Here is a 24,263-nt window from a genome sequence, read left to right on the forward strand (position 1 = left end):
TTATATTCTAGCAGTATTTTTGTTTGATTTTTCAAGTGTGTGTGTGAAGTGCCATCAAGTCACAGCCAATTTATGGCCACCTCATAAGGTTTTCAAGGCAAGAGCATATAGTATATGCTAACAGAAATTTGACAAGTGCAGGTTATTCATTTTTAAAAGCAAACTGTTATGGACAGTTTAACATACGGCAGGCAGAGAACAACTTTTATTATTGTAATCTATTGTGGGTGCAGGTGCACACACACACTCAGGCAATGATTATTGCTAGGAGGATAAGGAAGTTAGAAGCATGACTTTGTTTTCATCTGTGAAATGGGAGAGGGTGCTGGTATTGTTAAGTTTCTGAGAAACAAGGAAGTGCTGTATCAGTCAGGAGAGCCTGTCAATTTTTAAACTCATAAAAAAACTGAGAGGGCAGAAACATGGATGAATTACTGATACTAATCATTTTGACAATTAACTTTTTGATGTGGCAACTAAAGGATTAAGTTATATTAAATTATTTGTAAGCTGCTTAGGAGGAGGAGAAGAATAAATTGATGCTGCTATTGATTAATGTATATGTTTCTCAGGCGGGAGAGATTTGGTGCTACACCTCTGAAGATGCCAGTCACAGCTGCTGGCGAAACGTCAGGAACTACAATGCCAAGACCACGGCAATACAGCCCAGAAAACCCACAACAACCATCATTCTCCGGCCGTGAAAGCCTTCGACAATACAGGGAAAGATTTTATTTTAATTGTTTGAAAAGCAATAGATAATTATAGGATCGTATTACTGAAAGGTACTGAAAAGTCATCTCTTCATACCCATGGCCTAACACAACAGGTCCATTTTGTATAAAAGTAAAGAATGTCCTACAGATAAATCTAGATGAGGAAGAGTGATCTGTTGTGGATACTGCGTGATGGGTATCAGAAATAGGGAACAGGTAAAGTGTGCCAGTAGCCAAACCGTTATCATTTATTGCTCAGGCACACTGAATTAAAGAAGCTTGTCCTGCTACAGAATCCAGTTTTCAAGAGCTACCTTTTCCTTCACACTGCTAATGGTATATGAAGGCTAGAGCCAATTATTTCTGTGAAGAAAATAGGAGCACTGGTGTAGGCCAGCTACCTGGATGAATGTGTGACTGTAAGCATGCCTTCCTCACTGAAGAGAGAAGAGCCAAGCCCACAGGCAGAAAGAAAACAAACAGCTTCCATGCCAATGTCTGTTGATTTAAGACTTACTGCTTTTTTCCAGGAGAGACTATCAAACACCACATCTTGCCCTTTGTCCCTGCCTCTTCCTGCTTTGTTCCTTTACCATGCAAGACATTCCTGGGTCCCTTACCAGTCCCACTACTTTCTTCTCTATTTTCTCCTTTCATAACTGCCTAGCCTGCATTTTTGAACAGACCTCAGCTTGCTTCTCATCTTATGAATATCTGGACTCTATCAAGCCACCGAAGTGCTAAAGATCCTTGCACTAGATGAGAGTGACATTAAAATGTAATTTCTGGTTTAGACCAAAATCATGGTGCACCTTAAAGGGCAGAAAGGTTGGAATGTGACTGCAAATCTGTCCTAGCAATTCAGAAAATCATTACAAGCACATCTGGAACTGCAGCTGTCTTCTTAAAACATCAGGGGAAAAGCTGAAAGTGCTTCTAGTGGCATGTGTAACTTCAGTGCAATTTTGAGAATACAGAGTTTATTCCTAAAAGCAAGAGTCAGACTTGAAAAGCAGACTATTTTGAGAATAACCTAACCCTTGATATAAAGACATCACTGTAGACCTCTACTCATCACCAGGAAAGCCAGTTCGGTGTAATGGTCAAGAGCAGTGGTTCTCTAATCTGGAGAACCAGGTTTGATTCCCCACTCCTCCATTTGAAGCCAGCTGGGTGATCTTGGGTCAATCACAGCTCTCTCAGCTCCACTCACCTCACAGGGTAATTGTTGTGGGGATAATAATAATGTACTTTGTAAAGCGCTCTGAGTGGGTGTTAAGTTGTCCTGAAGGGCGGTATATAAATTTAATGTTGTTGTTGTTATAAGAAAAAAAACAGCAGCAACAACAAAAATAGGCAGGCATGGTGGACCACAGCAAAATTCCCAAACACCAGAAATTACCAAGTTTTTTCATTCATCAGGCTGGGTTTTCAGAACAAAAAATAAGAATGAAAAGGTGGGTGAAAAGAAAAACAGGTTTCAGGGCATGATGGAGGAAAATCTCAGTTGGCAAAACCTTAAAATGGAACATAGGATGTAATACTGACTTAGATTTTGTTGGACTTAATTAGATTAGAACTGCTTAGGATGGCACTGCTGCTTAGAATCCTACTTGGATCTATTCCACTGTACTTAATTCCAGGAAGGTGTTCTTAAGATTGCACTGTTGGTAATGTTGGGTACAATCTAGGTTCAAGATGCATGCACTGAGAGAGGAGCAGCAAAACAAAACCTCAGAACAAGCCTGCAATTGTATTTTAAAAACACATTCATTAATTAATTTCTAGTTCTTTTAGTTTCTGGGTGCCCAAACTGGATGAAATTTTCTTTCTGTCGTTGGATGTTTCTTTCTTCCAGCACAAAAATGACTGATCAATAAAACTTACATCCTTGAGACATAGACTTGAAATGTAAGGCTGGAAATTTTCCCAGGAAGCAGTTCCCTTTCACCAATAGTGCTGCCAGGTCCCCCGCCACCCCCCTCACCTGACCAGCAAGGGGGGAGGAAAGTCAGATGAACAGGCCTCCGGGGCATGCTCCTCGGGCAGCGTGATGTAATCATGCTGCCCTGGGAGTGTGCCTGGGCCCTGTGTGATATCACTTCCCAGAAGAGACATTATCACGCTGCGCCTGGGAGCATGTGCAAAGCGCATGCAGGGGGACATAAAAAATGTAAGTGCCAAGTTCCCCTCCCCCTGCTAGGAGGGAAAGGGACCAGGCAACCCTACACCAGGAGCAGATTCACTCTCTAGGAACGGTTCTGGCCTCCTGTTTCAAATGGCAGACTGGAACTCTTCCCAGGCAGTGGAGCCACTCTAGTTCCAGTTCTGTATCACCTGCACTGGCTACCTATTTACTTTTGGGTCCAGTTCAAAGTGCAGGTTACTACCTTTAGTTCTTCATTGCCCAGAACCCTCATACTTATCAAGCCACCGCTCCCCATATGCTACTTACATTCTGCCATCAGCTTCCTTCTTAAGGCGCCCTCCATTAGGACTGTCCATACAGCAACAAAGAGATCACAGGCTTTTTTTCATGGTAAGCCCAGTCCTTTGGCATTGACAAGAAACTGGCCTTTCTTACTGAGTTTCTTGGCTTTTTAAAACTTTGGTTCAGGCTTTTGGGACTAGTCAGGCAGCAGAAGAGAAATATCTGGAAACTTACTGTAACGTTGAGCTAGCAGTTCCCAGAGAGATAAATTTGGAGATGGAACCATGGCACACAGATGCAAATGAGATCATGGAGATCAAAAGCCTTCAAGGTCAGGATCTGGAGTAGAGATGGGCATGAACCATAATACGAACCAAAATTCAGCACAAACCAGGCCGGTTCAAGGTTTGCAAACTGGCCGTTTGAGAAAGCCCATTTCTAACGAACCCCCACGAACTTTAGGCTGGTTTATTTGATTCGTTTTTTGGTTCATCACTGCAGACAGCCTGGCGCCAATCAATCAGTTTCCTAAGCAACAGGGAATGGACTTTCTGCAGACCTTCTGCTGACCCAGAAGTGGCCTTCTGCTGGCCCGGAAATGACGTCCTTTAATTCATCGGTTTGAATTAAAATGTGATACCAGTTGATGACTTTCAATACTCACAACCATCAACTCCTGCTCTCCTTCCTGATCTTCTAGGGTAGGTTCCTTTCCCACCTCAACAGGACAATGGTGATTGTTGGCCACCACTTCTAGTACCTGCCCTGAGCTATGTCAGCCATTTCAAATGCAAGCAACAGGTACTTCTGGACAACAACGAAAGTGATTTGTGTGTTCATGTGTGTTATCCCTTAGGAATCTGATAACGTCCAACTGACCCAGAACTAGCGATACTGGTAGTAGAGCATTAACAAACTTAAAAAGATGTATTTTGCTAGACCAATATAATAAAAGTTTAAACTTCTACCCAGAGAAAAGAGGTACAGTGTGGGCGAAATTGAGGCATTAGCCTTAACCTGGGGAATTAATAAATTGAGAACATATCTAAGGGGAACTCATTTCCATCTAGAGACAGATCATAATCCCCTTACATTCATCCACAGGATGAAGGAGACAAATTCCAGGGTGATGAGGTGGGCCTTAAGCTTGCAAGACTTCTCCTTTGATGTAATACACATCAAGGGGAAAGATAACATTTTAGCTGATGCTTTGTCCAGGTGTCATGAAGAAGATGATTAAGGCTGTAGTGAGCAGTGTAACTTGTATGATGCAGTGAGGTGTTATATCTGTAATTTATTTGAACCTTGGCGTATACAAGTGTACGTTTGTTATGCTGTTGCTAAAACTTGTTATTTTTGACTAACAGGCTGTGTAACCAGTATATAGAATTGTCATCTGTTATATGCTGACTGTAAGACCCTTGGATGATACCCTACTCAAGTGAATTCTCCACCATGTCCTGTATAGCCTTGTTGGAGAATTGGGGGGGATGTCTAGAACGGCAGATAGTTAGTGAATGGAATGCACCTGGGCTGTGCCGAGATTAGGTGGTTCCTCCTCCTCGTTAAGATAAAGGGTTGGCGTGGGCGGGGAGGAGTTAGTTGGTCGACGCCAAGGACAAGCTTTGTACTCATCTGTTGGTTAGTGCTAGCCAAGTTAGATTTGGGTTTTCTTTTCCTTTTGTAATTTATTGCCATTGCTGTTGCTTTTAGTGTGGCTTTATTTGATTTAATAAATAACTATTTTGCCTAAAGCTCGAGTGTCTGGCTGCTGTGTGCAGGGTCCTCCAGGCTAAGAACCCAGAGACTCCTGGCGGGTCTTGTGTGAAGCAGGTGAAATTACTCCTCTAAGTGCTTCTTGGAACCTGGGTGGCTGTTAGCAGCACCCAGCACGGAGCCAGAGGGGCACCTGCTCTTTACATACCTGCCCTGAGCTATGTCAGCCATTTCAAATGCAAGCAACAGGTACTTCTGGACAACAACGAAAGTGATTTGTGTGTTCATGTGTGTTATCCCTTAGGAATCTGATAACGTCCAACTGACCCAGAACTAGCGATACTGGTAGTAGAGCATTAACAAACTTAAAAAGATGTATTTTGCTAGACCAATATAATAAAAGTTTAAATGCCAATATAATGAGCACAAAGGTCTGGATTCACAAGTATTCTCTTCATAGAGAGACTCCTTATACTTTTGTAAGACTCATTCCGTTAAAAGAAAGGGTACCTTCTGTGAGTGGATGGGTACCTTTGGATCCAATCTACAGTTGGAATTCAATCATTTTTACACAAATGCAGAATAAAACTTTAAGAATAATACAAAAGTTCTTCATAAATGTAGGAACATTCTTAAACTTGTTAAAATTAAAACTAAAGATCGCTGATATAAGCTGTGCCTAGAAGGACAAACCTAATTTGTTGTATATGTTGTACATTATTGATTTCTATGGAGAAATTTGGTTCTGTTTCCAATCCTGCTCTCCCACATTCAGGGTGAGGATGTCTCTGGCTGTCTTGTTGAGAATTCAGATTGGCCCTCTGAAGGTCACTCCCATTAAACTCTGACTGACATACTTTGCATCAACCACCATGTCTAGATGATTCCTTAATGTTCCTTAATACCATTAATAATGTTCCTTAATGCCATTAATAATACTCAAACTCTATTCACGCTGGAGTCAGAAGCTTTGAAGATTGCTGTCTGCCAAGGCTTTGCCCAACATGCACTGGACAAACAATGCAATGCCACATCACTATACTGGCACCAGGAAATATATACCTGAAAGTATTTGAAAACAACTTCTCCGAGTGGTTACCAAATGCATCCTACCTGAGAAATTAGTCACTTAGAACCCAAGCATTCCTTGACAATTTTTCATTGCAATAATCTCTGGGTTTTTTAAAAAAAATATCAAAGTAGGACAGTGTACTGTCAACACTGAAAACTGAATAAGCAATTACAGGTATATGCTGACCTTTACTTCTAAGAACAGGGCAGCTCTGCTGAGTTAAAGGCTCAAATCCTACATCCTGCCTGTAGTTACATCAACTTAAAAATTACTAAAACTCTACATTTATGACATACCTGAGGATAAGTTATCTGTAATGGCTGCAATTCCACACAAATTTCAGAGGAAGACTCATGTTCATTAAGCCCAGCTCAACTAGCATTTGTTGTGCTTAGTCCTGTCTTAGATTTTGGGTTGTGTCTCTCCATTTGTTCCCTGAGATAGATGAAATTACATTTTTCATTGTTAGACAGACCTTGAATTAACAGTCAGGTTCCTCGCTGCTTTCTTTTAAAACAATTAATTGGTATTTTCCAAAACAAAATAATAATAGAAAAGGTATGTACATGTGCAAAAGAATAAACAGGTATTGTCTACTACTACACAATGTACATACAGAATTTTAAAACAAACTTATGAGAATTTATAACTTGATTGTTCTTCACTTCAGCTTATCAGACTCATGAAACATACAGTGCTAGGAGATCCTGTGGAGGACTGATACTCTCACTTTCTACATAATTTATTGAGCAATAAGTGTTCATTACTGAAGATTGTGCTTCTTTGCCAACAATATCACACTACGAAAATGGAATACGATAGCCCTGAGAAACTTTGCTACTTCCCCATATAACACATTAATTGCTATGATTGCAGTGTGGAATGTGATTGAGAAAATGACTTAGGAGATGTTTGTGACACAGATCAGTGGTGAGTGACAAAACACAGCTCCTGAGTGCCTGTGCCATTTTGGGCATCTTTCTTTCACATAAAAAAAATCAGGGTTTTCTTTTATCACTGAATTCTGGAGGTTTGCTATAATGGGCTAGACTCATTGTGATTAGGGATGTTTTTGTGAGATAAATGTTACCAAATCCAGGGCTTTTTTTCAGCTGGAACGTGGCGGATCGGAGTTCTGGAACCTCTTGAAAATAGTCACATGGCTGGTGGCCCTGCCCCCTGATCTCCAGACAGAGGGGAGGTTAGATTGCCCTCCGTGCTGCTGAGCTGCACGGAGGGCAATCTAACCTCTCCTCTGTCTGGAGATCAGGGGCCGGGGCCACCAGCCATGTGACCATTTTCTCCTAGGGCAACCCACTGAGTTCCACCACCTCTTTTCCCAGAAAAAAAGCCCTGACCAAATCTAATGAGCAACTGAGCAGCAGCTGATCCTATTGCTACTGAAAACAGAGAGAGGCTTTCAGTTTTACCTGCATTATTTGCTTGGAGTAGATGAGATCAGTCCTACTATATTCAAAGTTTGGGCTATTAATAACTGAATGATCCTGTGGATGTTAATTTAGAAGTTAACTCGACCAAATTCGATGAGACTGACTCACACAGATAAGAATACATAGCATTAGCCACAGTCCATCATTTGCTTAAAGTGATATTCATCCATTCAAAGCCTCAACAGCTTTGATTTTCAGACTCCAGAAAACATCTTTCAAGCAGAGAACATAGATATCAAGATAATAGGTAGAATGTTGTTAATAACCCATCAGTGCTGTGTGAGTACCACATCATGTTGTTATTTGGGAAATGACATGCTTTAAAAGCACTATCAGGTCCTAAAAGTATAAAACAAGTATAAAACATATATAAAAGTATAAAACATATATAGGTACCAAAACCAAGGTTTTGGTACCTATATATGAATGTTAATATATACATCATTTCCAGAGAGTGGATCATGTAAATGAACATTTGTCAGTCCCCAATTACTCTTTTACATTTATTTCTTATTTAAATCACAAAGTAAGTGGCAGTCTTAAGTACTTTAATGATCCAGACCAGGGACAGACAACTTCTATATTCTATGAGCATTTATAATTTTCAGATAGTAGTTGGGTGAGTGGAAGAGATTGCCCGGGGGCAGATAATGTGGCTTCAAATGGCCTTATCTGATCTGCAAGCAGTTATAGATATCCCTGCTCTTGCTAAAATAATAGTGATTATTCTGCTTCATCCTGACTTCATTGCTATTTACACTGCCACTCCATCTACACTCTGGTAGGATTCTTGCCCTGCCTTGTATCTTCACAGCATGACAGCCAATGAGCTCTAATTTCACAGTCTTAGAGACCTCCTTAACTGTCCCTTTCTGCTGTTGCTTCCGATTTCCCATGTCTGTTTCCCAGCACTTCCTTGCTTCCTTCATCTACTGTTGATTTGAACAATGGGCATGGCCAATCAGAAATAAATTCTCACTAATGTCAGTGGGACTAAGAACTACCTTCATGTCATCTTTATTGACGATTTGCCTTGATTAGGCTATCTCTTCCATTTTTCCACTGCAGCATGTAGCATAATGCATCACATGGAATTTCTACATGAACATTGCTCATGATGACTCCCCCACAGAATGTAGCTTTCCAAAAAATGCTGTGGGTATGAGTATATAAGAAGATCCCTCTTGGAGCAGACCAAGCTTAATCTTGTTTTTCTGACTGTCGGAATGATCAGGGTAAGTTATGGGAAAGATAATAGAAAAGCTAGCGAAACATTAGAGAAACCCCAGGAGGTGTACAAATGTACCATGATGCTGTGAGAAAATGAGTGGGGGGGACCTGTTTTCCAACAGCAGGAACCTAGGGCAAATAATCTGTGTGGAAATGGCTCAGAGAAAGACCACAAATGGGACATGAAAGCAATCACATCTCTCCTTGCAGTTTGTTCCTGAAGCAACTGGTATTCAGAGGCACACTTTGGCATTTGCATTAAGGTATCATTGATAGAGTTGTTTTCCATGATTTTGTCTAATATTCTTTTAAAGTCATTAAAGAGTTCTATCACCACAAACTTGGCCACAAGTTCCACATTAATAATGCATCGTGTGCAGAAGTACTTTCTCCATTCTGATCTATTACCCATTAATTTTTATTGGGTGACTCTAAATTCTTGTCTTCAGATTCTTTTAAAACTATCCCATCACTTTCTTCAAACTATAAGTATTTTTGTAAATCTCTATCAAACCCTCCCCCCTACACACACTTACCTCTTTTGATAAACAAAGAGTCCCAAACACCGTATTTTCTCATAGGTTCAGTGTTCCAACCTTTGCATTTTGTGAGGGTCTTTTGCATACTGTTTTAGGCCCTAAGGCATCTTTTTTGAGAAGCAGTGACCAGACCTGTACATCATTTTACCGATTTGTCCTTTTCACAGCTGCCACACATTGATGCTTTAATCCATCACTGATCTCTTTCCTGGTTAGCCACCAACAGTTCAGACCGCATTGTTTGTTGCATGTGTGAAATTGTACACTGTGCACAAAAAGAGGGTCCTTGTGGCACTTTAAAGACTGAGAGTCACTCTAAAGTTACTTCCTTCATAGGTTCTCCACGGAACCAACATAGGTAGTATTTTGTGTAGGTGAGGTAGCAGAAATGGGAAAACTGCCTCTTCCCTCACTGTTTTTGCAGAATAGAGAGCTTGGCAGAAAGGCAGGAGGAGTTCTCATTCCCCCGGTGGCAACTTTCCAAGCCCATTTGGGCTCTCCTTTTTTGATGCAAGTCATTCCACAAAGCTGCTGTATGTCTGTGCGAGCCTGGGTTGGCTTCCTGGAAAACTGAAGGAAGTAACATTTAGAGTGACCCTAACACACCTACAAAACATGTTCCTGAATCAAACCTGTAAAAACTCCCACCTCGATAAATGTAAGGTTTCTAAGGATGCCTCAAGCTGTGCTTTTTGAGTTTTCCACACAGCCCCCGAAAGGGCAGGAACGTTACGGTGTTTGAACCAATACCACGTGAAGGGATGGCTTAATCTCCCTTCCCCGCCCGCCTCCAGAGGGGGGTTGGCGACCCTTGTTTAGCGGCCACCTGGCCCGAGAGCGCTTTCCCAATGAGCCGCCCTCTTCGCGATAAGAGACAGGGAGGCGGAGGTATTGCGGGAAGTCTTGATGCCTCTACGGCTCGGAGCCACCCCTCGCCGACGGAGGCAGACAGCCCAGACCCTCCCGCAGGCGCCCCGCCGCCTGCACCTGAGGCGAGAGAGGGAGCTCCTCCGCTGTCTGCCCCGCCTGGCAGCCTTCGGCAGCTCCTGCTGGGCTTCCTCCGCCGCTCGCCTGCACTTCCTGCTTTGCCCGCAGTGCCTCCTGCAGCACCCGCGGAGCTTTCGGCGCCAGCTCCTTCTCCCCCCCGCACCGGGCGTCCAGCTTTCCAAGAGCGGCAGCTCCTTCCCTCCCAGGCAAACTCTCCCCGCTGCCGAAGAAGGGCGGGCAGCTTTTGAAAGGCGCCGGGAGGAGGCGGCTCTCGCTGCAGGGCCGCCTGCTGAGCTCTCCCTGCTGAGGAAGCGCGGGCCTTGAGGCTGAGGGGCTGCGAGGGGCGGAGAAGGTGAGTGCCTGCCGCCGCCGCCGCGCCCCCCCCCCCCGTCTGCCTCCCTCTCCCCCGCAGCCGTTCTGGCCACTCGCGCGGCTTGCCTTGTGAAGACCCCACCTTGCATCCTCCGGGCAGCCTCTCTGCTCCTTCCCTTTCGGGCTGTGGGGGAATATTGCTGTTTCCTCCAGGGACAAAGAACGCGCCTGAGGAGAAAGTGCTGAGAAAAGGGACGCCCCGGCGTCCAGAAGCCGCAAGGGCTCGCCTGTGAGTCAAGGGAAGCTGCCATACCCCACAGGCTGTCTTTCCGCTGGGCTTGTCTCCGGCTTTCTTTTTTCTACCTGTCATCTCTACGTGATTTATTCCATAATGATAAAATGGGCCAGAGCAGGGGGGGGGGGGTGCCTGTAGGTTTTCTGTAGTAACGCATGTAATCGAGATCTAATCTTTAAATCTGATCCAGTGTCAGCAGTGTATCTAAGTTAAACTGGTGAAGACGCAGAAATGCAGTGCGCGCCCCAGTCAAGTTACAGTTTTTAATCTGGTTCCTGGATTGATGACGTTTAAGGAAAGTTTGATCCATCAGCCTGGGAAAATAATTAAAAAGTTGCCTGTGGTTGGAATTCGACCTCTGTAGGGGCTCTTTACTAGAGAGAGCTGTATAGCACAGCGGTTGGAAACACTGAACTTGCTCAGTTATGGTTACTGTGAAACGTGACCAATGTTGGGGTTGGCACACTGGATTTTCAAGAGAAAAGCATGTGGAGATGAACGCGCAGATGTGGCATGTAGCAGGTTTTGAGCCCAGTGGTACCTTAGAGACGAACAAGATTTTCCAAGTATACATTTTTGAGTCTGCAGACCAACAGGGCTACCTAACTACCTGAAACCATCTTCACATAGCATGCAGTATCTCCTTATGCACAGTGGTTAAAAATTAATCTAATTGTTGAACTATTAATCTAATAAATTTGGAATGCATTTATTAATGTTGACAGTCTGCTTCTCCATCAACCACTGGCTCAAGTATGTCAGTGAAATAACTATTGCTGATAAATCAGTTACTTTGAAGTACTTAGTTAACTTAATAGGAGGGAGGGAATTTCTTGAAAAAACAATTATTTAATCAATACTCTGGACAGTATTTATTCAGGGCTCCAGAGTTTGTGACTTTTATTCTGATTAATATGCCTTTTTGCTATTGTGTGGGTAAAGCAAATGTTTTGTGGATTAGCACATATGAATTGCGTGTTGTGAATCTGACTTCTCTGTGATCACGTAGTGATTCCTAGATACCTAATTTTAACAAAAAAAATCCTCAAACCTATTAACTGGCTATATAGCAGCAATACAAGTAGGATAATCTGATTGGGTTAATTTAAAATGGAAAATATTTAAAATCTTTCATATTTTGTGTTTTACTCCTGAAAGTTGATTTAATGGCTATTTCCACACAACCCATTGTTCCTGCCTTCCCCCCCCCCCCGCCTCCCCGCTTTAGGTCTGTGTTCTTCTGCTTCACTCCAACAACTCATCTTTCACAGGCAGTACCCACAAGCTCTTTACCTTTGGTTGTGAGGTCGCAGGAAAACCTCCAAACAGTCCCATAAAAGAGAGCAGTTTTGGAGGGGAGGGTGGGCACTTTTGTCATCATAGACTAAAAGTGCCCATCCTCTCTCTTTTTTTTTTTTACTTTGCATATGCACAATTGCATGCAGCTACTGTTGTAAGCAGGCTTTTGTGAAGAAGGAAGGGCAAGAACTTTGGGGAAAGAACTGGGCAGAGATTAAGAAGATTTTCAAATTCATATGCCAAAAATGCAAACAAAACCCCCAACCCACTGGAAACCTGCAACAAAAGAAAACGTTGGAGCAAGTGTGGTCCCGGTAAATTTGCAGAAAACCCGTTAAAAATATGCACATGATTGGCAACGATAACGTGTGCATGCTTGAGGAAAAGCCACCACAATTCCGAGGGTCAACCACACCTCTTAAGGATGTGTGGAAATGGCCAATGTGTCCTTGTGTCAGTTCAGCTGAACTAGTTTGACTTGCTTTGCTTTTGTATTACTTCCTTTGCTATTTCCAATGTTTGTCTTGCTAAACTCTGTTGCTAACTCCCCAGAGATATGACAGTAATTTCATAGAATTTATGGCAGGTTAAGTTGGTATGCTAACTCTGAAGTACAAGATACCAGTGTGGTCTTTTTTTATCCCAGCAATATGTAGTTTTAGATTGTTTTTATAGAAACAAATGAAGTACTTGGAAGATGACATTTGCAAAGATGACTGTTTCTGAAGAATTCAGTGCGGTTCTGTACAGGGAAAAGGTAGTCTTGTTGGTAAAGGAACTTGTTTTCCAGTAGTGCGTTACTGTTGTCCTCGTTCTATAGATTGCAGAACACAGCTTTTTTCCCTAAGCCATCTTTCTGGAAGTTGCAATATTAGATAATGTCAAATCAGTACATTTTCCAGACTGTTATCGATGTTAATTGACATCTAGGGTCTACATATTTGTTTAATTGGTCTTTTTTAATAATGACAAAATATAGTTTCATTAATTTAATGTTTTTGCTTTTCGTTTGTAAATTCAATATATGTCAGCACTCTTAAACCACTTAACCTTCAATTTCTCCTTTCTGTGTACATAAATAGATCTTGCTCCCTAGAGATAGGACAGTAACTTCATAGAATTTATGGCAGGTGAAGATGTTTTTAAATCACTTTAAGAATTAGATTTCAAGCAAATTATTACTTACTACAAATTATTATTATTACAAAGAAGATGACAAGAATAATGTAAACCTATATTTTAGGATGCATTGTATCCTAAATAGGGAATTCTTGTTTGTTTAAAAGTGATTTTGCTGGAATCTGAAAAAACTCATGAAAGCTTATGTTACAATACATTTGTTACTCCCAAAACATTTATTTTTCTGCAATAAACTAACATAGCAATGCTTCTAGAATTATAATCTGTTCAAATTAATTAATTGTACAAAGATGAGGTAGGAGTTTTTTGTTTGCTTCTGATACACATAGATGAATATTGGATAATTTATGTGTGCGCCTCTAAAATACCTTAAGTGTAGGGCTTTTTAGAAAACAGTTTGTTTATTGCATCTGGTTTCCAAGGAATGCAAAAAAGTGTTTTGTAATATAGCCTTTGGTAATGAGAGATGTCTGCTAAGTTTGGAGAAAAGAAGTACCAGTAAATCAGCATGGGAGTTAAACAGTTCTTGGGGAATAACTGCCGGGGGTGGGGGGAGTTGAGGGGGCATCTTGGGGAGGCTGGTAAAGAGAAAACAGAAGCTCAAGAGTTGCTAGAAAGGTGAGCATGTAGTCCCACCACATATTGGTGAGGGTGGGAATGCAGAGAGTCCTGGCTATGTACAAAGTATGATTTTTTTTTATTTACTTACTTTATTTATAGTCTGCCTTCAATACAATAGAGTTTGGATTGCAGAAATCTGAAACAACCTGAAACAAAACATAAACATTTAAACAGAGCACATTAAATGATGCAGAAATTGCATAGTAGGAGCGTACGTATAACAGAGCTCAGTATTACCCTTTTGCAAAAGCATCTTTATGAACCATTTCATTTTAGTATAGACCTATTACCTGTGTAAAAAAAAAGCCCTCTTGAATAATTCAGTTTTGCATACTTTGTGAAAAGCGAGGAGAGTGTATGCCTTCCTAACCTCATCAGGCTACAACAACAGCAAATGTATGTATAAAGGCAGTTGTTGATTTTGCCCATCTGCTGTGTGGCACTCTCAGAGAAAACTGCTTAATTGAGGGAAGCTGTCATGGAGGAGCATAGGGAGGAAGGCCAATCTGCAGATATGATGGACCAAGGCCATGAAGGGCTTTGTATGTGATGACCAAAACCTTGAATTGAGCCCAGTGACTGCTGGGCAGCAAATGGAGTGCTTGCGAAATAAGAATAATACGCATTCTACCTAGCTCCTGATAACTGAGCTGCAGCGTTCTGTACGAAGTGGAATTTGCAAATTGACTTCCTTGGATTGCATCTATTTTTCCCTCTTCTGCTTCCTTCATCTTTGGAAGGCTTCTCATTTTAATAGAAAGGGAAATCCTTGGATCCAGCTCATTATCTTTAGGCTTATAAGCTTATCTATCTAACCTGTTACTAATATATTAGCTTTAAACGATGTCATTTGATATTTGCCTATAAAAGAAGGAAGGGGGACAATAAGACCACTTTTAAAGCAGTCAACCTTGGAATACCATTTTTTTTTAAGTGTTATGGTAGCTATTCTCTCTTCCGTTATGTTTTCCCCCCTTTTTCAGATTCCATCAAAATAACTTTTAAACAAACCATCAGTTATGGTGGTAAAAACTGTAAATATTACTCATTAACTTTCCGTTTATGTTTTATAGAGCGAAAATTGACTGTTAGTAAGTAAATACAACTTTAGCAAATTCTTGACTTCTCTCTAGCATAGTATTTTGTATGCTTTTGCATTAGGAAAATAAAGCTCTGGCTATACAACTCTCCCTTGGTTACAGATTTGGTTGAGAATTTGGTGAACTGATACAGATTTTCTTTTCATTATATTTTCTCCCCTGGAGTTGCTTTTCCAACCTGCTTGACTGAACAGGACCTAAGACGAGATGATCTCTTTGAAAAGAACTGAAAGTGGGTTGAAAAAATATGCACAGCGGGCAGAAAAGATGTTTTGTGTATGTGTGTATGTGAGGAACAGATGATTAGAAAAAGTATGGTCATCATATTCTCATCGCTTTGGCCTGGCGACCCAACATTCTGTTTCTTATGATATATCTGGATTGAACATAAATTATTAGCTTGTTTCATTTGAGTTAAAAACCAAAATTCCAGTGAATTCTCCTTTGTGCTAAGCACATATGTAACTTCCGTAGGAAGTTCCAGATATATTCCTGTCTTTTTAGTCTTTCTGTTCAGTGGTTCTGTATGTGCTCACGACGAGTCCTGCCCAGCCACTCTTGCAGTTGCCGGAAAGGGATTTGAGGTTTTCCTTGTGGGAGTGCAGGCAAGTCGTCTGTCAGTAACATCTATCAGCTCTGTCGTGTCATATTGACACTTGAGATAATTTATCAATAAACAGCATTAATTTGTGGAAGCAGTTCTTTCAGTTATGGTTTGCAGTACACAGACAAAAGTAGAAGTAAGTTATAATATGTTTTTATTGTTTAGTTTAATATGCTGTAGGCTTAGTAAAGTTCATGGTTGCATTAAAACATAGTATAACAATGAGGGAAAGTGGTCCCAAATACACACTGAACAAAGGAGGAAATTCCTAAGAGACCACTAATACAATAAAGAAGATTGTCTCAGTATAAATAAATACAATTTATAGGTCAAATCAAGTGTGGCCATATTTTGGTCAAAACGTATGTAATAATATAATATCCTTCTACTACAATTGAGCAATGGTTTGTTTATATCACAACCAGAGCCTGTGGAGAAATCACATTACTAAGCAATTGTCACAATGTCCCTTTCAGGTGAGTATCAATCATCTGTTGATTTCAATAATTGTCTCTTTGATATGTTTTTCCGGTTTTAGGCAGGATTTCCGCTGATATCCAATGATGGGTGAGTATGCTCCAGGAGGAAAAATTTCCAAATCTCCTGGGCAGTTGGCAATGGGCGCGCCAGCTCTTTAGACAGCCCGTTTCGCAGTTGCTTTTTCAAGCCAAGAATTCTACTGCTCCATTCTTCCTGGTCTTTTTATGTGAGGCAATGTTGATTCTCTATGCCATTTTCTCAGGAGATCTGGGAATTTTTCCTCCTGGAGCATACTCACCCATCGTTGGATATCAGCGGAAATCCTGCATTAAAATATAGAACATAAAGTTGCACATATATAAAAACAAGTTGCCATTTAAAATAAGGTCTGTTTAATCTTTGTCACAAAATTGCTAGCTAGTTCAAAATATAGTTAGACATTGGGAAGATTCTCAGCCATGGCTGTGAGGGAGCTGGGAGACAGTCGCTCAGAACCCCGTCCCTCCTTACCTTCAACTTTTGTATCATTCTGAGGTTTGGAGTAAGATGTCACCTCTGTTTTGAAGAACCTAAGTTTACTTCATCAGAATCCGTGGAACAGTATTTAAACCATCTTCTAGCAGCAGAAGTTAATTTATTTTTATTTTATTGTATTGTATTTGTATTCCTCCCTCCCCGCAAGCAGGCTCAGGGCTAAATGATGGACAATAAACTGAAAAGATTAAACTGAAAAGCTATTGGTAGATACAGTGTATTACCAACAAGAATTGCAGAGTCAATTTGTTCTGCGTATTTTATACTGTCCTTGGAAAAAACAGGCAGCTTGAGAACACTATTAGATCTGTTGCACATAGTATCTTTGCCCAGCTGACTGGGTAATAGCAGCTATTTCTGAATAGGTCAGATTTGGCCACAGTTATTGATGTCTTGCACACCTAGACTGGATTACATCAATACATTCCATATGGAATTGCTTTTGATTGCAGTTTGGAAGCTTCTCTTGGCACAATATACTATGGTAAACTTTCTGGTGAGCATTTGCTATTGGGAACCTATCTCCCAGTCTTGTAATGCCAGCAATGGCTGCCTATTCACTTTCAGGCATACTTCAGAATTCTGATTATTATATTTAAATAGTCTGGGACTGGGGTACCACTTGCTCCCATACAAACTGGCCCATCAACGAATCTTCCACCAAGATATCCAGGTGACCCCTCTCTCAAAGGCAAGGTGTGTGGTACCAGAAACAGGGTCTTTTCTGTAGGGGTAACTTAGTTTTAGAACTCTGTATCGACAGAAACTCAGCTAGTCTTCTGAGACTGTGGCGTTCTTAAAATATTTTTACTTACCAGGACTTTGGGTTGATTTTTTTAACAAATTGTGTAGTTAATTTTTCTGTATGGTTCTTCTCTGTTTATAAATGAAAGGGCAGCAGGAGGTAGCATAGCTTCAAGGTGTCTGCTCAGGTTGCCATCCAGAAACTTATGAATTAATTTGTTTTCATTACCCTGTTAGCCTGGCATCTAGATTAGTAGTTTATATTGGTTTTAATGTTTTAGTTGTTGAGTTTTAGGATATTCTGTTACTAGCCATTGGAAGCCTACAGATAAATCTTCTAAAATAATACATCACCTGACTTGGACTAGAGGAAAGAAGCATAAGAGGGTGGAAGTGTTTCTTTGTTAGGGGTATTGGTTGTTAAGGCCACCATGAAAAGTCCCAGTGGCTGATGGCCTGAGGGTATGCCCCGTTCTTGGGCTACCCTGGCTAGGGGAAGCCCTTGCCCTTTGCTAGGCTGATGCCAGCTGCTACTAGGGGACTGTTTTCAGTATTATGGAGAACACTTGTAATTCCAGGAGATCTCCAGTCCTCACTGGAGCACTAATGTGCACTATAAACAAGCAGAGCTGTTTGTCCCCTCCCTCATGTTATAAATTCATATTCTAGATAATTCATGGGACATTTGTTACTGATAAGCGACTGTCTTCTAAATTGTGGCATACCTTTATTCAGTTTTTCACCTTTGTTCACTTTCTCTGCTTAAAACTAATCACAAAACAACATGGTAGACCTTAGCTAACTAGTAAGATGCTTGCTATATCCAATATTGCAAAGAGTGTATTGCAGAATCTTACATAAATCAAATAGTATAAACTATCTTGTGCCAATCTGTAATGAGAAAAGCTTACTGAGAGATGACTTTCTATCTCAGCTGATACTAGCAAAAAGAAGTATTTACTTTGTGTGCATAATATATTTTCTACAAAAGTGCAGTTGCTTGGCTACTTCTAACATGCTTACATTTTAAGGACCTACTATTAAGATCACTTGTGGCAACTCTGTTACCCTTCCTGCCATACTAACGATCTGAATGATAAAAATGCTAGGGTTTTTCTCCCCTCTCCCTTCTTGGAATTCTTTAGTGCAACTGAATTAGTATCCAGTATTGATCACTCTTTATTGAAGTAATAATGAAATGAGACACAAGCAAACCACAGAGAATGTTGTGGCATGCTAAAAAAAATATTAAAAAATCTATGGCACAAGCTTTTACGAACAAGATCATATTTCATCAGATCCATGAAGTGAAGATGTGTGTATGTATGCTATATGTATGTATATGCAAACAAGTACAATGTGGGATAAGAATGTTTTGAAAAATGAGATTAGAAGGTGAACAAACACATCCTGAAAACAGATATACCACATATGACTCAATCAGTGTTATTTTAGATTATGATATTTCTTTCCACTACCATAATTCTGATAGTTAATTTCCAAATAATCTATTGAAGTTGATGTGAAAACCGTACAGAATAATGCAGAATAAAATAAACAACTTTTAAAGAAAATTTGTTGTACTTACAAATGATTGTTTAGTTGTATTTTCTGTCAGGAGTTGTAAATTTAGATACCTGAAATCATAATTATATTTATATTTTGAGAGCTGAGTTTATTTTCAAGAAAATATGTGGAAGATTTAGACGTTAATAGCTGCAATTTGGTTATATCTCAGATGCTGCTACAATAAAGGAAAATATAAAAATATTGTTCTCTTTAAACCAACAGAGATCTATAGTTTCTTTGGGATGGTAGGACTAGGAAACGGCCGTCGAGGGATGAAGTCTCCACCTCTTCTAGTAGCAGCACTGGTGGCTTGCATTATTGTTTTGGGCTTCAATTACTGGATTGCAAGTTGCCGCAGCATTGATTTGCAGGTATTGCCCCTTCTGGGTGTTTCCACACTGATTGAACTAGTTTTTCCTTGATTCACAATTGCAGTTAATGCTTCACATTTAAAAAACACTTGAGTTCTCAGATCTTGAGGTCTGAGAGACATTTGGATGTTGGCCGTGAGAGGGAGATTAGGGAATGAGAAGGAAAGTGCCTGGGAAAGAGACAGTAATTGCAGTAGCCGAATGTAACCCTGTCCAAACTGGAAACTGTAGGTTTGAGCTACCACTGTTGGCTGGCAAATGTAAAGACCACTTTCTGTTTGTGTATGTCTCTAATGCACACATCTGAAACCAAAGTTTTAACTGAATACTTTAAATAAAAATGTGAAATTCATCATCCAGTTCCTCTGTCCCTGTTTTCTCTTCTTCAGACTTGTATGATGTTAGTCCCCTATCCAAATGGCTGTCCTCAGCCTCTACAGCTTCTGTATATTGACTAGAGTTACTCTCAATTGATAGTTTGCTTTTCTGTGAGATCTCATTAGCTCATAGGGTTGCCAGCCACAGGTTGGAAAATTCCTGGAGATTTTGGGAGTGGTGCCTGGGGAGGACATGGTTTGGGAAGAGGAGGGCTCCAGTGAGGTTTAATGCTTTAGAGTCCACCCTTCAAAGTACTCATATTCTCCAAGGGGATTGATCTCTCTAGCCTGGAGATCAATTGTAATTCTGGGAGCTCTCCAGCCATCACCTGGAGGTTGGCAACCATATCAACTCAACTAGTGGTCAGGGAGGGATCATCATTGACTGGCAGCTAGTTTTGTGTGTGGTTGTATATGTATATCCTAAGCTTGCCATTTGCCTGCTAGGGGTGGGAGATTTCCTACATCTACCTCCTGTTGCCCACCAATACTCCAGCATCTGGTGAAGGATTTTTTTTTAAAAAAAGGACTGACAGGCCATTGATGGATGATTGATGATGTTACATCTTTCTAGGAATAACTGGGAACTCTGTGGGTTCCTAGAGAGGCATGCCATCACTTGCAGGTTTTCCCTGGAAGTAACCTAATGCTGTTAACAAATGGCAACCCATGATGTCCATACACCCCAGACTTCTACTGGTTGCTAGTCACTGCCTAGTCTATCTAGTTTGCATTTTGTGAGCATAGAAAAGGAAATTAAATCTGTTTCCACATATTTCTGAAGAAGATTTCTTAAAACATTTTCTTCTTTTTTTGTGTGCCTACTGCTCCACAGAATCGTGTAATGGAACTAGAAGGCCGAGTCCGCAGGGCAGCAGCAGAAAGAGGTGCTGTTGAACTAAAAAAGAATGAATTTCAAGGAGAGCTACAGAAACAGAGGGAGCAAATTGACAAAATCCAGAACCTCCATAACTTCCAGATGGAGAATACTAATAAAATACACAGGGATGAGAAGGTGGGAGCTCTTTCCTCTAATTTTGCTCTAGACCTAATTGTATGTTTGTTACATGCTTGGTATCCTTTGTCCTTTTGTTACTGAACGTTTCCTGACTGAAAGTCATCTATACGAAAGGGTATCAGGAGGTCTATTCAACCCTTTTGGAGCACTAGCCATTTCTGGCACTACCCCCCTCTCCCCCATCTCAGTTTAAGTCAAGGAGTCTTCCATGGAAGGGACAGCCTTGTCATATTAGGTTGAGAGAGGGTGCTTCAAAATCTGTAGAGATTACACTTTAATGCTAGATAAAATAAACATAGCCTCTTGAAAAGAAATGTATAGGGAAGAAAGTCAGTAGTGTGCTGTGAAAATGGTATGGGACTGGAGCTCACAATGATCCACTCGCCTCCTTTCCTTGGCAAGGGCCATGAAACAATCATGTTTGCTGGTGATAAGAGTTGTTTGCCAGAAACTTGGATTAGTAATTTAAATGTTGTTGTGAGGAGTCACTGTTGAGCACTTCCTAGGAGAAAATCATTTGGCTAGTTCAGTCATAGCTGTGATGTCACCCTAGGAAACTGCAATACCTGGAGAGATCCAAAAAAAAAAAGACTTATCATTATAATAGGAACTGAAGTTGTTGCTGCTCAGGAAATGGAAATGTGCCTATGGAGAAGGGTTTATGTAAGAAAAAAAATCTTTGGCTGTCATTTACTTCTGCATGAAACCTTGTGAATGCATAATAAACAGTAATGTCAATTGTCAGATATTTCCATTTTGCATGTTATGGTTGTAATCTCATTTTTTTCTTTCTTAGTAGGTTTGTCTGGGTTTAGTTTGTTGCTGATAGAATGCAAATCTATCTGTGCACAGTAACAGTAGAAAACTGAGTGCAAGTTTATCTGCTGCCACCCCCCATTTCTTAACCTGCTTCTTCCAAATAACATTACTGAAACCTTGCTTCTTGAGAGATTGTGTAATACATTTTATAATTTTATTATAAATGAAAAAAGAAATTACTTTTCCAGGAAATCCCAAATGGTATGGAATGAAAAACTATAAGCTGGTAGGATAGTATATTGATAATTATATGGCAAGATAGAGGCTTTTTGTTCAATCCTCTTCATGCTTGCATTCTAACAGCCATTTGCATTACTGGAGATCTAGTACAAAGATTAGCAAGAATTGAGCATACTATGTAGTTTTCTAAATACTCAGTTTATCTGGAGCATTCAAGATTAATTTAGCAAAACTTTTAAAGTAGTACGGCAACAAAATATTTGAACATTCTTATGACAGAAATATATTTGAGAACTTGCATATTATGTTCCAATTTTTGTGTAGGAGCGTAAGCTAAATTGTGTGCTCATGATGAGTAAAACTTTCCCTCCTTGCCAAAATACCATACTTACAGTCTCTCTACATGAGACGTCTTACATAAGGATGCTCAAGTGTAGGGAGATGCAATGTTAGCCTGGAAGTGTAGTTTAAAAAGACAGAGTCGAAGGCTCTGTCAATTTCACCTCTCTACAAGAGGGTAGTTTAAAAATACAGAGCCTGCAGAGATGGCTCCTCAGAGGGTTTGTTAATTTCATCTTTGCCTCCCAAAAGGCTCTGTCAATTTCACTTCCCCTTTGGGGAGGCAAAGATGAAATTAACAAACCCTCTGAGGAGCGCTCTCTGCTGGCTCTGTCTTTTAAAACTACGCTTCCCAGCTACATTTTGTCTCCCTATGCTTGAACGTCCTTGTGTAAGAGGTCTCATGAGTTTTCAGTTTTTGAGAGAGCAGTTGAAATGTTTATTTAGAAAAGAAGAAAGAATCCTGTGAGTTAAAAACAAATGTTGCTTGGTGAACTGAGAGGCGCAGTGTAGATGGGGTGGGTGTGTAGGATTTAATTTTCTGAATCAAATGCAGCACATGTTCAACCTAATCAGCTGCTGTTTATCTTTGTTGCACCCTATTTATTGAGCGGCTGTATCTGTCTATCATTTTTTGAAAATAGATAAATATATTTGTCTAATTCAGAAAGTCTTGAAATATTAAGGAGAATGAGAAAAATGTTATTAGGAAAAGTACTGATGAATCAGACTGAAAGATGTAGATTAATGGGCTTTTCAGTCAGTCAAGCACAAATCCATACTGAACTCTTTTCAGACAATCAGGTTATTGTGGATAGGGAACAACAGATACTCTAGCCTACAATAAAGCAAGATGTGTGCTGCACCAATACTGGATTTCACTGTGTCATTGATACAGTTCCTGTTCACAGTTCATAGCTTGTAGGAGCATACATAAGTGTCCTTTTTGTCTACCACTTTTCTTCTCTCTGAGGATTATACTCAAAGAGATGCTGCTTCCATCTATTGCTGTTCTTTGTTAACTTAAGACATGTTAACAAGGTACTGTTCTGTTGTGAGATGAGCTCAGCAGAGGATACTTTTCTGATTAACTATAAAATATTAAATAACCAAAGAAACTTCCTACAAAATCCAGGCAAAACTTAGAATGAGTAAAGAACAACAGGTAATGGTCCCCTGAATAGTTGAAGATTGTAGAAGATTGTAGCAAACTGAACAGAATGGTCTGTTGTCTGCAAGCATCTGCTGCATCAGTGTTATGAAACGGTTGCAAAGCTGGTGAAAAGCAACTGCTGAAAATGCAGATGGGCACGAATCGCAATACGAACTAAAGTTCATCATGAACCAAGCCAGTTTGTGCTTCACGAACCAGCGGTCCTTAGAAGTCCATTTTCCACGAACTTCCATGAACTGGTCTGCCGGTTTGGTTGGTTCGTGTTAAACCCAAATGTCCCTTTCCCTGCCATTGCGAAGCAAGGCAATCCCCCGCCCCCCTCCGTCACAGTTCTGGGCTAAAAACATGCTTTAAAAATGAAACCAGAGATATTTTCGTCTGACAACATACTCTGTATTTGCACAACAGTTCAGCCCAGTTAAGATTACAATTATTTGTTGTACAAGTTCTCTGGGACAATCATACTACTCAGAAACAATTGAAGTAGTTATACATTCTAAGCTGGTTGTCTTGACCATTTTATACAGATGTTATTTATAAAACCCTGCAAATTTCTAGCAGTCATTATTGTGTTGTCTGTCTTCCAGCTGGGGCAAGGAATTTTCTGTAGAGCTAGTGATAGAAATTCTTTATGATAAGACAGCTGAACATTAGCAGTAATCAACAAATCTGCTTTCCCTTTGCATGAACAATGACTGTCATACAATCTTAGCCTTAAAAACAGAGGGCCAGCTAAATTCTGTATTACTGTGTTCAGGTTTAATTACCTTGAGTCAGCAGAGCTTATGACAACAGTTAAATAGAGATCCTAGACTACTGAATTACTAGATTCCATTTTGTTTGCAGGCAGTTTCCTCATGACAAAGCTGAGTAAAAGGCCTTGAATGGTTTTCCCTTTCCCAAATAACTGTTCCCTAGGTTACATCTCACACTTATTTAATAAAAGCATTTAATCTCCCCATACAATTTTTAATTGAATAGTTAAACAGTTTGTTATGAAAGAGGTTCATGTTAAGGGATAGAGGCAGGAGAAGATTGATGCTGTTGATACATATTGTGGTCAAGAAGGAAAGAGAATAAAATAGTTGTAGGGACTTTGGACTTTTTATTCATAAGAGAAGTAACTGGTAAAGCAGTTGTAGTTT

The 24,263-nt window shown here is 40.3% G+C and overlaps 1 protein-coding gene across 2 annotated transcripts in view; it reads left to right on the forward strand.

Moving 5' to 3' along the window:
• Positions 1-10,172: 10,172 nt before the first annotated feature.
• GOLM1 (golgi membrane protein 1) overlaps positions 10,173-24,263 on the forward strand; it is a 29,961-nt gene continuing 15,870 nt past the window's right edge. Inside the window, exons 1-3 of one of the 2 annotated variants that reach the window (XM_054987661.1) lie at positions 10,173-10,494; positions 19,063-19,211; positions 20,424-20,603. In XM_054987661.1, coding sequence (XP_054843636.1) covers positions 19,083-19,211; positions 20,424-20,603 — 309 coding nt within the window. In that variant the 5' untranslated portion in view covers positions 10,173-10,494; positions 19,063-19,082. Of the gene's footprint in view, positions 10,495-10,659; positions 10,744-19,062; positions 19,212-20,423; positions 20,604-24,263 lie in introns of those variants that run through there. The other variant, XM_054987662.1, reaches the window with a different exon arrangement.

This window comes from Eublepharis macularius, chromosome 8, assembly GCF_028583425.1.
Source record: "Eublepharis macularius isolate TG4126 chromosome 8, MPM_Emac_v1.0, whole genome shotgun sequence".
NCBI lineage: Eukaryota > Metazoa > Chordata > Lepidosauria > Squamata > Eublepharidae > Eublepharis > Eublepharis macularius.